At 43.4% G+C, this 16827-nt stretch overlaps 1 protein-coding gene across 2 annotated transcripts in view; it reads left to right on the top strand.

The window, feature by feature from the left end:
- Positions 1-16251, top strand: part of trmt12 (tRNA methyltransferase 12 homolog) — a 30830-nt gene extending 14579 nt beyond the window's left edge. For both annotated transcript variants that reach the window (XM_068047653.1, XM_068047654.1), the window contains exons 7-8: positions 759-916; positions 15283-16251. In XM_068047653.1, coding sequence (XP_067903754.1) covers positions 759-916; positions 15283-15867 — 743 coding nt within the window. In that variant the 3' untranslated portion in view covers positions 15868-16251. The remainder of the gene's footprint in view (positions 1-758; positions 917-15282) is intronic.
- The last annotated feature ends 576 nt before the right edge of the window (positions 16252-16827 follow it).

A 16827-nucleotide genomic window follows, 5' to 3' on the forward strand; every position in this document is an offset into this window, starting at 1 on the left:
TGCTGCACCAAATAATATAAGATTAAGCACACTGTATTGCCTCTTCATGTCCCAAGTCAGGTATGGCATAGGATAAAGCGCAGTTATTTTGCAGAATCCCTCCAGGGAGTTGTTCTGCAATGCTGGTTCCTGGCTGGTGGGTACAGTTAAAATCATCCTGTTTATATTGCAGGGCAGTTTCTATATAGTCTGTTTAACTCCAGAAATGCCTGCGTCGTTTTAGAGTCTCTGTTCATGACTCCTCAGCAGGAGATTCAATGGCTGGGTGCATACAAGTCAACAAACAAAACTAATGGCAAATGCCATCACCTCTGGCAAGCTCACTTGTGTTTCTGTTGCCATCTGAGGTGTCGCTGCTGACAGAAGTGTCCGTGTAAACCAGCTCTTTGGTGATACAACCTTAGAAGAGCGACCTGCTCACCATTATGACATTTTACAGAAATGGAGAGACTTACATTTATACAGCACCTTTCACACTGTCAGGACATCCCAAAATGTCATTGAAGTACTTTTGGAGTGTGGTCACTCTTGCAGTGTAGGACCCTGGATATATGAGAATTTCAATTGAAAACTAACACTGTGTTATGATGCTTAGAAAGGGAATATCATACATGGTATACACTGGTATCAAAAATATCAGCTATATTAAAATAGCTTCATATTTTGTGAATCGTGTGTCACTGATAATTTGGTCTCATCAATTTATTACAAATGTGGTTGATAATGATAATGTCCGTTGGTTAACTCTACCTTTGCAGGTATTGGTTATTTTACCTTGCCATTTCTGATGCATGCGGGTGCAGCATTTGTCCATGCCTGTGAGTGGAATCCACATGCAGTTGCTGCACTATTGAAGAATCTGGAATTAAACAAAGTATCGGATCGCTGTAAAGTCTACAAAGGTGACAACCGGCAGGTACTGTCTGATCCCACTTTCTCATCGATGGCCTTCTGTTCAAATCTTAGAGGGTTTTCTGTATTTGGTTGGCCAAAGCAGGATAAATCTTGGGGAATCACTTATCCCTACGTTAAAGCTGATGGATATCTTTTACAAAAATTCAGGAGGAGGAGGCACATATTCAAAGGGGACTGGTTGCACCTCAACAGGACTGGGACCAATGTCCTTGTGAGGAGGTTCAGTAGTATGGTTGGGAAGGGTTTAAACTAAATTAGCAGGGGGATGGGCACCAGCATATAGAAGTAGAAAAGAGGAATAAGGTGCACAAAGTGAGAGTGTTGGTTTATACTAGAGAAGAGAGTAGTACCGTTTTAGATAGGACGAGATTAAGAAGGACGTCTCAGAATACAAAGACAGGTTTACAATACATGTATGTAAACACACAAAGTGGTGAGTAAGATTGGTGAGTTACAAGCACAAATAGCCATATCGGAATATGACGGAGTGGCAACAACGGAAACGTGGCTTAAAAATGGTGAGGACTGGGTGCTTAATATTCAAGGATAAAAAGTGTTCAGAAAAGATAGGAAAGGAAAAAAGGAAGATGGGGTGGCAGTACTGATTAGGGAAAACATTGTAGTGTTGGAAAGAGCGGATGTCTTTGAGGGGGCAAGGATAGAACCCATTTGGTTAGAGTTCAGAAGCAAAAAGGGGATGATCATGCTACTGGGGATATTCTGTAGGCTTCCAAATAGAGAGAGACAGAGGAGCAAATCTGTAGGGAAATTACAAAGATGTGCAAGAACTATATTGATATTGGGGGACTTTAATTACTCAAAATATCGATTGGGATAGTTCTCGATTAAAGAGTAAGGAGGGGGAGGAATTTCTGAAATGTGTTCAGGAAAACTTCCTTGCAAGTAACACTTGTGTCACACAAGTGCCAGGCAATGACCATCTCAAACAAGAGAGAATCTAAACATCTTCCCTTGATGTTCAATGGCATTACCATCATTGAATCCCCCACTATCAACATCCTGGGGGTTGCCATTGACCAGAAACTGAACTGAACCAGCCACATAAATACTGTGGCTACAAGAGCAGGTCAGGTGCTGGGAACTCTGCGGTGAGTAACTCACCTCCTGACTCCCCAGTTCTTGTCCACAATCTACAGGCACAGTCAAGAGTGTGATGGAATACTGTCCACTTGCCTGGATGGCTGCAGCTCCAACAACACTCAAGAAGTTCAACAACATCCAGGACAAAGCAGCCCGCTTGATTGGCACTCCATCCACCACCTTAAACATTCACTCCCTTCACCACTGACGCACAGTGGCAGCAGCTTGTACCCATCTACAAAATGCACTGCAGCAACTCACCAAGACTCCTTAGACAGCACCTTCCAAACCCACGACCTCTACCACCTAGAAGAACAAGGACAGCAGATGCCTGGGAACACCACCCTCTGTATGTTCCTCTCCAAGTCACACACCATCCTGACTTGGAACTTTATTACCGCTCCTTCAATGTCGCTGGGTCAAAATCCTGGAACTCCCTAACAGCACTATGGGTCTACCTATACCCAAGATCTGCAGGTTCAAGAAGGCAGCTCACCACCACCTTCTCGAGGGCAATTAGGGATGGGCAATAAATACTGGCCTAGAAGGAATTTTTTAAAAAGTATCTTCTTGGTCCAACTAGGAAGGAGGTATTGCTCGATCTGGTGCTGGGGAATGAGGTGGGCCAAGTGAATCAACTGTCTTGGGGCAACACTCGGGTAAGATTATGTCATGAGGTTTAGACTAGTAATGGTGAAGTGCGAGGAACAATCTAAAGAAGAATGTCTAAATTGGAGGAGGGCTAATTTCAATGAGATGAGAAGGGATCTGGCCTGGGTGAAATGGAACCAACGTTTGACAGGAAAATCTGTTGTGGAACAATGGGTAATCTTTAAGGAGGAGATGCTTCAGGCACAGGCTAAGTACATTCCAACAGGATAGTGAAAGGTAAAGCTGATGGAAACAAAGCCAGGGCTCCTTGGATGATGAGGGAGATGGAGAATATGATAATATGATGAAACAAAAAAGAGAGTGTATGATGTACGTGAGATGAATTCTTCAAGTGAGAACCAGGTCAAATATAATAAGTTGAGAGGGGAAGTGAAGTGGAAATAAACTTGCAGGGCTATGGGGATAGAGCAGGGGAATGAGACTGACTGGATTCCTCTATGGAGCGTAGGCATAGACTTACTGGGCCGAATGGCCTCCTTCTGTGCCATAAATCACTCTGACTCTATGACTCCAGTACTGTTTATAAACCTAATACTGTTTTCAGGCACCTTCTGTCTTTAAAGTTGCAATGCATAGATGTTGTTGATGTATATAGGCTATTTGACTTAAGACTGTAAGCACAGAACTGAAGAACATGCTTTTTTTATTCGTTCATGGGATATGGGCATCGCTGGCTAGACCAGCATTTATTGCTCGTCCCCAGTTGACCTTGAGAAGGTGGTGGTGAGCTGCCTTCTTCAACCGCTGCAGTCCTTGGGGTGTAGGTACACCAACAGTGCTGTTAGGAAGGAAGTTCCAGGAGTTTGACCCAGCGACAGTGAAGGAACGGCGATATATTTCCAAGTCAGGATGGTGTGCGGCTTGGAGAGGAACTTGCAGGTGGTGGTGTTCCCATGCACCTGCCGCCCTTGTCATTCTAGGTGGCAGAGGTCATGGATTTGGAAAGTGCTGTCGAAGGAGCCTTGGTGCGTTGCTGCATTGCATCTTGTAGATGGTACACGCTGCTGCTACTGTGCGTCCAGGCAAGTGGAGAGTATTCCATCACACTCCTGACTTGTGTCTTGTAGATGGTGGACAGGATTTGGGGAGACAGGAGGTGAGTTACTCACTGCAGAACTCCCAGCCTCTGACCTGCTCTTGTAGCCACAGTATTTATGTGGTTGGTCCAGTTCAGTTTCTGGTCATTGGTAACCCCTAGGATCTTGATAATGGGGGATTCAGCAATGGTAATACCATTGAGCATCAAGGGGAGATGGTGAGATTCTGTCTTGTTTGAGATGGTCATTGCCTGGCACGAATGTAACTTGCCACTTATCAGCCTAAGCCTGGATATTGTCAAGTCTTGCTGCATCTGGACACAGACTGCTTCAGTCACGAATGGTGCTGAACATTGTGCAATCATCAGCAAACATCCCACTTTTGACCTTATGTTGGAGGGAAGGTCATTGATGAAGCAGCTGAAGATGGTTGGGCCTAGGACACTATGCTGAGGAACTCCTGCAGTGATGTCCTGGGACTGGGATGATTGACCTCCAACAACCACAACCATCTTCCTTTGTGTTAGGTATGACTCCAACCAGCAGTGAGTTTTCTCCACTTTTGCTAGTGCTCCTTGATGCCTTCCTCAGTCAAATGCTGCCTTGATGATAAAGGCAGTCACTTTCACCTCACCTCTGGAGTTCAGCTAGTTTGTCCATATTTGGACCAAAGCTGCAATGAGGTCAGGAGCTGAGTGGCTCTGGCGAAACCCAAACCGTACGTCAGTGAGCAGGTTATTACTGAGTAAGTGGCACTTGATAGCACTGTCAATGATATCTTACATCACTTTGCTGATGATCGAGAGTAGACTGGTGGGGGCGGAGGGGGGTTGGGGTAATTGACCGTGTTGGATTTGTCCTGCTTTTTGTGTAAAATTAACAAGCTATAAATGAGCTGAGGTTAGAAGGAACTTCTAGACCCCAAAACCCAACAAGTGTAGAACGTATAACCAAGAAAAGTAGAGGCTAAGGCAATAGTTCAGTTCGATAAATGTCGGGTTGGAAATAGGATTGGTGATAATAGGGATTGGTAGTGTTCCAACCGTGGCTAACGAAAGAAATCAAGGATTGTATTAGAGCAAAGGAAGAGGCGCATAAAGTTGCCCAAAAAAATGGTAAGCCTGAGGATTGGGAGCATATTAGAATTCAGTAAAGAAGGACCAAGAAAAAGATTAAGAAAGGGAAAATAAAATGAGAGTAAACTCGCGAGAAACATAAAAACAGACTGTAAAAGCTTCTATATGTATGTAAAAAGGAAAAGATTAGCAAAGACAAATGTGGGTCCATCACAAGCAGAGTCAGGAGAATTTATAGTGGGGAATAAGGAAATGGCAGAGAAACTAAACAAATACTTCGTATCTGTCTTCATGGAGGAAAATACTAAAAATCTCCCAGAAATAATGGAGAATCAAGGGACTAGTGTAAACAAGAAACTGCAAGATATTAATATTAGTTTAAAAAAAAGTACTAGAGAAAGTAACAGGACCTGATGATCTACATCCCAGAGTGTTTGAAGAGGTGGCGATAGAGATAGTAAATGCATTGGTGGTCATCTTTCAAAATTCTATAAACTCTGGAATGGTTCCTGCAGATTGGAAGGTGGCAAATATAACCCCATTATTTAAGAAAGGAGGGAGAGAGAAAACAGGGAACTACAGACCTGTTAGCCTAACATCACTCATAGGGAAAATGCTAGAACAGGGTTATCCAACATACAGCCCACAGGCCAGGATCCGGCCTGCCCAAGATTTCCATCTGGCTCGCAGGTGTATTTCAGAGATGAGAAATTTTCCATTGTTCTCTTCTTCCAGATCAGCTTTTTAAAAAAGATCGCAAGTCAGTTTCACAGCTGACAGGTGCTGTATGAGAGCAGTTTGCCAACTTCGGACAAATTCGGGGCTTTCCGACTTATTTTTAAAAGCCCAGCAGACAGCCCAAGTCAGTATGAAGTTCAGTAACTGCTGTTCCTGATGTCAGCACCTGTCAGCTGTGAAACCCAGCACGATTTTTTTTTAAACTGAGAGGGGACAGAGAGGGAGGCAGAGAGAGAAGTGGGGGAGGCTTGAGAAAGAGGGAGGAACAAAGAGGGAGGGGATGGGAGAACAGAGAGAGAGGGGGAGAGAGAGTGATCACAATCACTCCTGACAGATGAACATCTATCTAGAATACCCGCTTTGCTACAAGTGTGCGGGCAAACATGACTACTTGTGCAAGCAGAAAATGCCAGGTGTTGCTAAATCAGTATCCAACATAGTGATGAGAAAGTAAGTCAATAAATTAATCTTCTCATTAAAGTTTCTTCACAAAAATGCACATTTGTTATTGTTTTGTTTAATAGTAAGATAAATTTTTTATGCCTTTATCTTTCCAAAATTGTCTGATCAGCCCCCCCATGTAAGACAAAAATTGTACTGTGCCCACCAACCCCCCTCCGCCCGCCCCACGCGAAAAGGTTGGACGGCACAGTGGCGCAGTGGTTAGCACCGCAGCCTCACAGCTCCAGGGACCTGGGTTCGATTCTGGGTACTGCCTGTGCGGAGTTTGCAAGTTCTCCCTGTGACCGCGTGGGTTTTCGCTGGGTGCTCCAGTTTCCTCCCACAGCCAAAGACTTGCAGGTGATAGGTAAATTGGCCATTATAAATTGCCCCTAGTGTAGGTGGGTGGTAGGGAATATGGGATTACTGTAGGGTTAGTATAAATGGGTGGTTGTTGGTCGGCACAGACTCGGTGGGCCGAAGGGCCTGTTTCAGTGCTGTAACTCTAAATAGATAAATAAAAAACCCTGTGCTAGAATCTATAATAAAGGATGTGCTAACAGGACACTTAGAGAATAATGGTAGGATTGGGCAGATTTATGAAAGAAAAATCATGTTTAATAAACCTGTTGGAGTTTTTTGAGGATGTAACTAGCAGAATAGATAAGGGGGAACCAGTGGATGTGTTATATTTGGATTTTCAGAAAGCTTTTGATAAGAGGTTAGTAAACAACATTAGAGCACATGGGATTGCGGGGAGGGAAGACTGGCGAACAGGTTAACGGACAGAAAGCAGAGAATAGGAATAAATGGATCATTTTCGGATTGACAGGGATCAGTGCTTGGGCCCCAGCTATTCACAATCTATATCAATGATTTGGATGTGGGGATTAAATGTAATATTTCCAAGTTTGCAGAGGATACAAAACAAGGTGGAAGTGTGGGTTGTGAGGAGAATGCAATGACGCTTCAAGGGGATTGGGAGAGACTAAGTAAGTGGGCAAAAATTTGGCAGATGGAATACAATATGGAGAAATGTGAAGTTTTCACTTTGGTAGGAAAAACAGAAATACAGAGAATTTCTTAAATGGTGAGAGGCTGGGAAGTGTTGAATTTCAAAGGGACTTGGGTGTCCTTGTTCATGAGTCACAGAAAGCTGATATGCAGGTACTGCAAGCAATAAGAAGGCAAATGGTATGTTGGCCTTCATTACAAGAGGATTTGAGTATAGGAGTAAAGATGTCTTACTGTAACTATATAGAGCCTTGGTGAGACCACACCTGGAGTATTGTGTGTAGTTTTGGTCTCCTTACCTAAGGAAAGATATACTTGCCATAGAGAGTGCACTGGAATGCACTGCCTGGGAGGGTGGTAGAGGCGGGTTGCCTCACATCCTTTAAAAAGTACCTGGATGAGCACTTGGCATGTCATAACATTCAAGGCTTTGGGCCAAGTGCTGGCAAATGGGATTAGGTAGACAGGTCAGGTGTCTTTAATGCATCGGTGCAGACTCGATGGGCCTGTGATTCTGTGAGAGGGTGCAACAAAGGTTCACCAAACTAATTCCTGGGATGGTGGGATTGGCCTGTGAGGAAGATTAAATAGACCGGGCCTTTTTCTCTGGAGTTTAGAAGAATGAGAGGTGATCTCATTCAAACATGCAAAATTCTAATAGGGCTCGATAGGGTTGATGCAGGAAGGATGTTTCCCCTGGCTGGGGAGTCCAGAATAAGGGGCAGGCCATTTAGGACTGAGATGAGGAGGAATTTCTTCACTCAGAGGATGGTAAATTCTCTGCCCCAGAGGGCTGTGGAGGCTCAGTCATTGAGTACGTTCAAGACCGAGATCGATGGATTTCTACTTACTAAAAACATCAAGGGTTAGAGGGCTAGTGTAGGAAAATGGTGTTGAAGTAGAAGATCAGCCATGATCTCATTGAATGGCAGGGTGGGCTCAAAGGGCTGAATGATCTACTCCTGCTCCTATTTCTTACTTTGTGTAAAGCCATCTCTGATCAATTCTTTCTATCACTCACCACCCACATACCCCTCCATGCCCCAATTCTGTATCCGTCCCTGGATAAAACTATTTCCCTGATTGACTTACAACTGCACTTTCAAAATCCCAGTTGTCGAGCCTTTGGTCCTCCGTTTGCCAAAACATTTCTGCAGCTGCTGATTTGCTCAATTGCACTGTCACGTCCACCTTTGATGCCCTAGTCCCCAATAAAACGATTTTTCTCTCTCTCTCTCCCTCCCCGACTCTCTCCCAAATCGATCCCATCTTACCCTGATCTCCATGTTTGAATCCCACCAATCAGGTTTCTGACCCAGCCACAGTACCAAAACAGCTCTGACCAAAGTCAAGAATGACATCCTATGTGACTGTAGTAAAGGTAAACTTTCCCTCCTCATGCTTCTTGACCTTTCTGCAGCCTTTGACACGGTCTTCCTCCAATGCCTCTCCTCTGTTGTCCAGCTGGGTGGGATTGCTCTCACCTGATTCCATTCTCTATCTAATTGTAGCCAGAGAATCACTTGTAATGGCTTCTCTTCTTGCTCCCATACCTTGGTGTCCCCCAAGAATGTATCCTTGGTCCCCTTCTATTTTTCTTCTACATGCTGCCCCTCGGCGACATCATCCGAAAGCACAACAGTAGTTTTCACATGTATGTTGACAACACTCAGCTCTACCTCACCACCCTTCTCTCGATTTCTCCACTGTTGCTATATTATCAGACTACTTACCTGACACCCAGTGCTTGATGAGCAGAAATTTTCTCCAATTAAATATTGGGTGCACTGAAACCATTGTTTTCAGTCCCACTCCAAACTCCGTTCCCTAGCTACCGATTCCATTCCTCTCCTGGGCAACAGTCTGAGACTAAACCAGTCTTTTTGCAACTTTGGTGTCACATTTGAACCCAAGGTGAGCTTCCGACCACATATTTACGCCATCACTAAAACCGCCTATTTCCACCTCCATAACATCGCCCACCTTCACCCCTGTCTCAGCTCATCTGCTGCTAAAACCCTCATTCATACCTTTGTTACCTCTAGACTTGACTATTCCTGGCTGGTTCCCCACATTTGACCCTCCATAAACTTTAGCTCATCCAAAATTCTGCTGCTCATGTCTTAACTTGCGCCAAGTCCCATTCATCTATCACCCCTTTGCTCGCTGTTCTACGCTGGCTCCTGGTCAAGCAATGTCTTGATTTTAAAATTCTCATCCTTGTTTTCAAATCCCTCCATGGCCTCACCCCTCCCGATCTCGATATCTGTGCTCGTCTACTTCTGGCCTCCTGAGCATCCCCAATTTTAATCACTCCACCATTGGTGGCCACACCTTCAGTTGTCTAGGAATAAACTCTGGAATACCCTCCATACACCTCTCTGCCTCTCTAATTCACTTTCCTCCTTTAAGACACTCCTTGAAATCTACATCTTTGACCAAGCTTTTGGTCATCTGACCTAATACCTGCTTATGTGGTGCAGTGTCACATTATGTTCTATCTTCTCCAAGGAAGCACATAGGAGTGTTTTATTAAGTTAAAGGCACTTTATAAATATACGTTCTTGTTGAAAAAAAGAATTGCATGGAAGGATTATTCTTAACTGCCATGATTAGAATTAGTGTCTCTTTTAGCAGTAATTTCACTGACCCTTCTGGTTGCATTCTTTAACAGTTTCTTCACCAACTTTGATAGTTACATTCTTCTTTAAGAGTCACTGCACCAACCCTGAGAATAATTCTGCCTTTAAGTTTGGTTATCCTATTGAATGCCTAATGTTCCACCATCAAGTTTGTGTAACTTTTTTTTTTGTAAATTTCTTATGCAGTATATAAAAAGTACAATTACTGAATGCTGAACATCTTTACACTATTTCATAAACAAACAAGGAAAGAAGTGACGTCAGCTGTGGCATTTTAATCTCACTTCAATACACAAAGTACATTTTGTTTTCTGTAAAGTATAAGAACATAAGAAATAGGAGCGGGAGTAGGCCATTCAGCTCCTCAAGCCTGCCCCACCATTCAATAAGATCATGGCTGATCTGTCCCAGGCCTCAACTCCTCTTTCAGGCCTGCTCCGCATAACCCTCGACTCCCCGAGATTTCAAAAATCTATCTACTTGCTCCTTAAACACATTTAGTGACCTAGCCTCCACAACTGTCTATATAAGGTAATTAACTTCAAAACCAATTTCGAGAGAGCAGATGACAGAGTTGGTTTGAACTCTTATATTTTGGACCTGGGCTTGAGTTCAGCCTAGACTGGTGGAATAAAAGTCTCCTTTCTCTGCTGCCTGTAAGGGTCCTACATTCAAATTCATAATTTGGGAATAAAAGCCAAAAAATGACATTAAAGGTTCTGTATCTGAATGCGTGAAGCACCTGCAATAAGATAGATGAACTAGTGGCACAAATAGAGGTACATGATTTAGATCTAATTGCCATCACAGAGGCATGGTTGCATGGTGATCAAGGTTGGGGTGCACAATATTTCTGAAAGACAGACAGAATAGCAAAGAGGAGGGGAAGCACTGATGGCAAAGGATGACATAAGGGCGTTAGTGAGAAAGGATCTGGCCTCAGAAGATCATGAAGTAGAATCCGTATGGGTGGAAATTAGGAATAGCAAGATTCAGAAAATACTGGTGGGAGTAGTTTATAGGCCCCTTAACAGTAGTTATACCATTGGACAGATAATTAAACAAAAAATTATTGGAGCTTGTAACAAAGGCAATGTAATACTTGTGGGGGATTTTAATCTTTGTATAGACTGGGACAATGAAATTGGCAGGAGTGATGTAGAAGATGAGTTTGTAGAATGTTTTCAGGACAGTTTCTTGGAGCAATACGTTGTGGAGCCAACTATGGATAAAGCTATCTTAGATCTAGTATTGTGTAATGAAGCAGGGTCAATAAGCAATGTCATAGCAAAAGGTCCACTGGGAAACAGTGATCATAATACCATTGAATTCCATGTTAAGTTTGAAAATCTCATGCTGCAATCACAAACAAGAATCTTAAACTTAAACAAAGCCAATTACGTAGGCATGAGGGGAGAACTGGCTAAGGTAAATTAGATAGACTAAAAGGTATGGCGGTAAATGAACAGTGGGAAACCTTTAAAGAAACAATTCAAAACGTTCATCAAAATACATTCCTTTGAAAAGCAAAAACTCAGCAAGAAAGACCCATCCAGGTAGTTAAGGAAGTTAAGCATAGTATTAGATTAAAAGAAAGGCTTACAATGTTGCAAAAAAGAGTAGCAAGTCTGAGGATTGGGATTGTTTTAGAAACCAGCAAAGGGCCACCAAAAAGTTGATAAAAAAGGAAAAAATAGAATGAGAGTAAACTAGCCAGTCATATAAAAACAGAATGTAAGAGCTTTTACGGATATATCAAAAGGAAGAGAGTAACTAAAGTAAATGTTGGTCCCTTGGAAGCAGAGACAGGAGAAATTATCATGGGGAATTAGGAAATGGCAGAGGCATTAAACAAATATTTTGTGTCTGTCTTCAGAGTTGAAGACATAAGTTCCATACCAGAAATAGAGAATAACCGAGGGGCTAAAAAGAGTGAGGAAATTAAGGAAATTAGTCTCAGCAGAGGAAAAAGTATTGGAGAAACTTAAGGGACTAAAATCTGACAAATCTCCAGGACCTGATGGCCTACACTCTAGGGTTCTAAAAGAGATGGCTGCAGAGATAGTGGATGCGCTAGCTTTGATTTTCCAAAATTCCTTAGATTCAGGAACAGTCCCAACAGATTGGAAGTTGGCAATTGTTACATTGCTTTTCAGGAATGGAGGGAGAGAGAATACAGGGAACTACAGGCCTGTTAGCCTATCATCAGTCTTTGGAAAAAACTGGAATCTATTATTAAGGAAGTCATAACAATGCACTTAGAAAAACACAGTATGATTAGAACAATTCAACATGGTTTTACTAAAGAGAAATCCTGTTTGACAAATTTATTAGAGTTTCTTGAAGATGTAACTAGTAGAGTAGATAAAGGGGAACCAGTAGATGCAGTATACCTGGATTTCCAAAAGGCATTCGATAAGGTGCCGCACAAAAGTTTAATAGGCAAGATAAGGGCTCATGGAGTTGGGGGTGATATATTAGCGTGAATAGATGTTTGGTTAACAGACAGGAAGCAACGAGTGGGCATAAACGAGGCATTTTCAAGTTGGCAGGCAGTAAATAGTGGAGTGCCGCAAGGATCAGTGCTGGGGCCAAAGCTATTTACAATCTATATTAATGACTTAGATAAAGAGACAGAGAGTAATGTGTCTAATTTTGCTGATGATACAAAGGCAAGTGGAAAGGTAAGCTGTGGGGAGGACACAAAGAGGCTGCAAAGAGATATAGACAGGTTAATGGAGTGGGCAAAGATGGCAGATAGAGTATAATGTAGGGCAGTGTGAAGTTATGTCCTTTGGTCATAAGAATAGAAAAGCACAATATTTTTTTAAAAGTGTGAAACTTGTAAGTGTTGATTTTCAAAGAGACGTGAGGATGCTTGTACAAGGAATGCAGCAAGTTAACATGCAGGTACAGCAAGCAATTAGGAAGGCAAATTGCATGTTGGCCTTTATTCCAAGGGGATTGGAGTACAGGAATAAGGAATTATTGCTACAGTTGTACATGGTTTTGGTGACAGAGGCTGAGTATATTGGGCCTCTGTTCTCTGGAGTTTAGACTAATGAGAGGTGATCTCATTGAAACGTACAAGATTCTAAAAGGGCTGGATGGGGTAGACACAGAGATTATTTCCACTGGTCGGGGAATCTAAAACACGGGAGCACAGTCTCGGACTGAGATGACAAATTACTTCACTCAAAGGATTGTGAATCTTTGGAATTCTCTACAAGACATGGAAATGATACTAATCAATACATTTTTTGTGCCAACCAAAAGAAAAAGTAAAACCTAACAACATAACATTTTGTCACACTTCCATGTGCGTCACTTGGTGAATTACAATTTCTTGAACTTAACCTTCCTACCAATTCTGCGTAGTACACTACAGTTATCTTCAGCAGTGGTAGAGGTGGGTTGCTCAGATCCCTGCCCTGATTGCTGAGATGCTTTTGGCCGATAACCTCTGGTTCTAGGAGCTCCCGAGAGCCCTACCAAAGACTGTTCCACCTGCACCGGAGCAGGATCAGACTTGGCCAAAGGAGAGGAGGCAGCATCTTGGGTTACTGGCTGAGGGGAAGAGTGGAAGCATTTTGAGTCAAGCCCCCACTTCCATCTTCCTTTTCACCATCATCCCTCTCCTGGGCCAGTGCCACATCACTCCTATCACTCTGATGCAGACCAGCCTGGGGAGATCAGTGATGCATTTAAGGCCAATAATATGGTATCAGTTATCTTGTTTAAGCAGACATCTCCTGTATGGCCGTAGTCATGGCTTGCTTGGACTCATTTGAGAGCCGTGCATGAAGCTCCATGGAGGCGGCCACACTCTCCTTGACATTCATTCTTGCAATTCCCTGTGCCACCAATCCACCAGTGATCAAGTTGGATTGCTTCATCCTCTCCACTATTGTGGAGAATGTGCATGGCACATCTGTCAGTACCTGACTAAGTAGCTTACTCCTTCTCAACGATGGCCCCTGAGTACAGCAACTGTGTCCAGCTGGGCAGTGCTTAGAGAATATTACACCCCTGACACGGACACTCCACCCCTGTGTTTGCCACCAGTGTCAGCTCGTGTTCACTTGTGAGGTGTGACTCACCTAGTAAAAATCCAACTAACTTTAAATAGACCCACCGAAGTGTGAGTATCTGCACTGGTGTATGGCTGTATGACGTGTGATGATGCCCTCTCAGAAGGAAAGAGGTCCTCTGAGGAATTTTCCTTACGCATGTCCTGCAACATTTGCTCTGTGTGTGAAGGCCTTGGAAGACAAAAGAAAGAGATAGTGGTTTAGTTATGGCAAAGTCACAAGCTTGATAATCACCATACTGAATCTTCACATAGTTAAGTCATTGATGAAATAAAGTCAACATATGTGTGTCAGAGATATTTGGAATTCTGTCATCAGCTATCTATCTGCGAGTTCCTTGCCTCTACATCTGTAATAGATGTGCCACTTATTTCCCGGGCTGCCTCCTCTGCTTTTGTGAGGCAGACTATTTGTGCTGGCCCACCTCCAGTTTTGGCTGTCTCCCTTGCGTTGTGCTACCTTCCCATACCGGGGTGAAAAAACAGAGCTGTGAGTGAGTGAAGGTCAAGTATTCATTTGGTTAGGGTGACTCTAAGATAAATGTATCACATTGCATGAGAAATGGGGTGAGTGGCAATGATGGTTGAATAAATGGAAAGATGATGAAGTGCGTAGAAAATAAATGCTGTGTGCTGCTGAACATTGACTGGATGTGAGTAGTGATGTGATGGAGAACAATTTGCAAGACAGTGAAAGGGGGTGGGGGCAGTTCAACCAGCAAATGTACTTACCATTCTTGACCTGGTTAGTTCATGAAACCACTTCCTACACTGCATCCAAGACTGGGGCACAATGCTTTTGCTGCTCACCTCCTTAGCCACATCGAACCATTCTTTCTCAGTGAGAGCTGTAAGTTTCTTCTTTCCAGTACTGGGGAGAAGTATGTCCTTCCTGCTCCTGACTGGACCCAGCATTAATTCTAGTGATGCATTGTTGAATCTGCCATTTCTCTTGCTCCATGGGTACGATCCATCATGAACACCTCCAATTATTCCTTTAAATACAGCAGAGATTGCATCATGCAGTTGCGCATCATGCCTGCTGTGCAGCTTGAAGACACAAAACCCGGAAGTCAAAGGTAAATTACTTCAATTGAGTTGCAACAGCAGATTCCAACCCACTGAGTTGACCTCCAGGATGCGCCCACACAATTGCACCCGTCCCTGTGCTCAGAAGCCACCTTCAGATTAATATCAGTGCCATAATTTCAGCAGGAATACAGTACCACAGCAGTATAATGTTAGGCAGTCAATTCAAAGATATTTTTATTTTTATGGCTCCAAGAGTTATCGCAGCAATTAAATCAGAGGGTACATATATGCTTTGTATTTTTTGCATCATAGTTTTTCCTCCCCTCTTTGTGGTCTCCTGGAGCCATAAAAATAGAAAAGCAACCTGTTCCCAGGTCTCTACCTTTGGCTCCCAAGTCTGCTACTGTGAGGTGAGTAAATGCACCTTGATGATGATTTTCCTTTTGATTCCAGTTAGCATATATGAGATGTTTGAAATATTCCATAGTTATAAATCTATAATTGAACTACTTTGTGTTTTGCAGTTCCCTCTGCGCAACCTGGCAGACCGGGTGAACTTGGGACTCATTCCAAATTCAGAAGAGGGATGGCCTGTAGCATGTCAATTGTTGAGAGAGGATAGAGGAGGGATTTTGCACATTCACCATAATGTCAGCCTGTATCCTGGGAACAGAGATACACTCTTTAACAGGAAGAATATTGATGCAGGGCCTTATAAACAACAGCAGCAGAGTTCAACAGCAATGCTTCCAGCTTCATGGACCAAGAGTGCTGAGATCAGCTCTGAGACTACCACTCCAGCATTCACATGTGCATTTAAAAAGGGTGCTACTGGACAGAGCATAGTCAGCAAAAGGTGGAAGGGACCAGACAGCAGGTCAAAAGTTGGAACCAACTGTGGGACATGCTATGAAAAGAGGATATTTACTCATCCGGAATGGCAAGCTTGGGCAAAGTCAGTGGCATTAAGGATTAAGAATTTATTAGAAACTTTCCATGAAAAGCCATGGTGGACAAACATTTTACATATTGAGCATGTGAAGTCTTATGCACCACATATTGATCACGTTGTACTGGATTTGGAATGTAGACCATGTGATGGGAATTAATATGCTGCAAGTAAAGCCTGGCTACCCGACCCGAACCCGACTACGTGTCGGGTTTGGGTCAGGTCTATATTCTGTGTCCAGCATTCGGGCTCGGGTGGGGTCATGTTCAGATTGGCTGTGGTCGGGTTTTGTTATGTATTGTTTTCTTTTTAATCTATGTTTTGACGTGATTTTTTTAAGATATTGGTGGCAACGAGGCCCCGTGGCGGTACCCCCGGCACCTGGCGGCAGCATCAGAATTTGAATACATTAATGTATTTAAACTAATGAATTAAATACTTACCCGGTCCCGACGTCAGTCCCAGTTCCATATTGGTGGCGGTGGCCGGCACTCCCACGCCTTTGGATCTCCGTTTGGAGATCCGAGGCGGAACACTGGTTGGGAGGGGGGAGCAGGGTAAGTTTTCAGGCGGGGGGTGGGGTGCGGGGTTAAACGTTTTTGATTGGTCTGGGGGGGTGAGGGAAAGGGGTAAAGTTCATAGTTTATTAACTTTGGGGGGACGGTCGGGAGCACAAGGTAAGTTTTTGTGGGGAGGCGAGAGCAAGTAATAAATGTGATGGTAATTGGGCGGGTGGGAAAGGGTGAGGATAACTTTAATTTTTAACTATCATGTATCTTTAAAAATTTTAATTACATTGAAGGGCTCGAAGCCTTTTATAAATGGCACCGCCGCCTACGTAGTGACACCGGATGCCATTGCCGCAGATAGACCGCCCACCCCCTCCCATGTCATCGGGGTGGGGCAATCTGCCGCGGCCATGTAAATGAGCCGCCGCATTTAATATCGCGGCGGCTCCACAGAGAAAAGCCCGCGCGTGCGCCCTGCCTTCTTTGAAGCTCGCCATTGGTAAAATTCAGCCCAATAATTCATGAAGGTTGAGATTCCGAAAATACCTGCTCATCCAGGTTATAAAGGTGTTTTAAACAGCTTTCAAGTTACTTTTAAAAACAAAATTGTA

This window comes from Heterodontus francisci, chromosome 15 (genome assembly GCF_036365525.1).
Source record: "Heterodontus francisci isolate sHetFra1 chromosome 15, sHetFra1.hap1, whole genome shotgun sequence".
NCBI classification, from domain to species: domain Eukaryota; kingdom Metazoa; phylum Chordata; class Chondrichthyes; order Heterodontiformes; family Heterodontidae; genus Heterodontus; species Heterodontus francisci.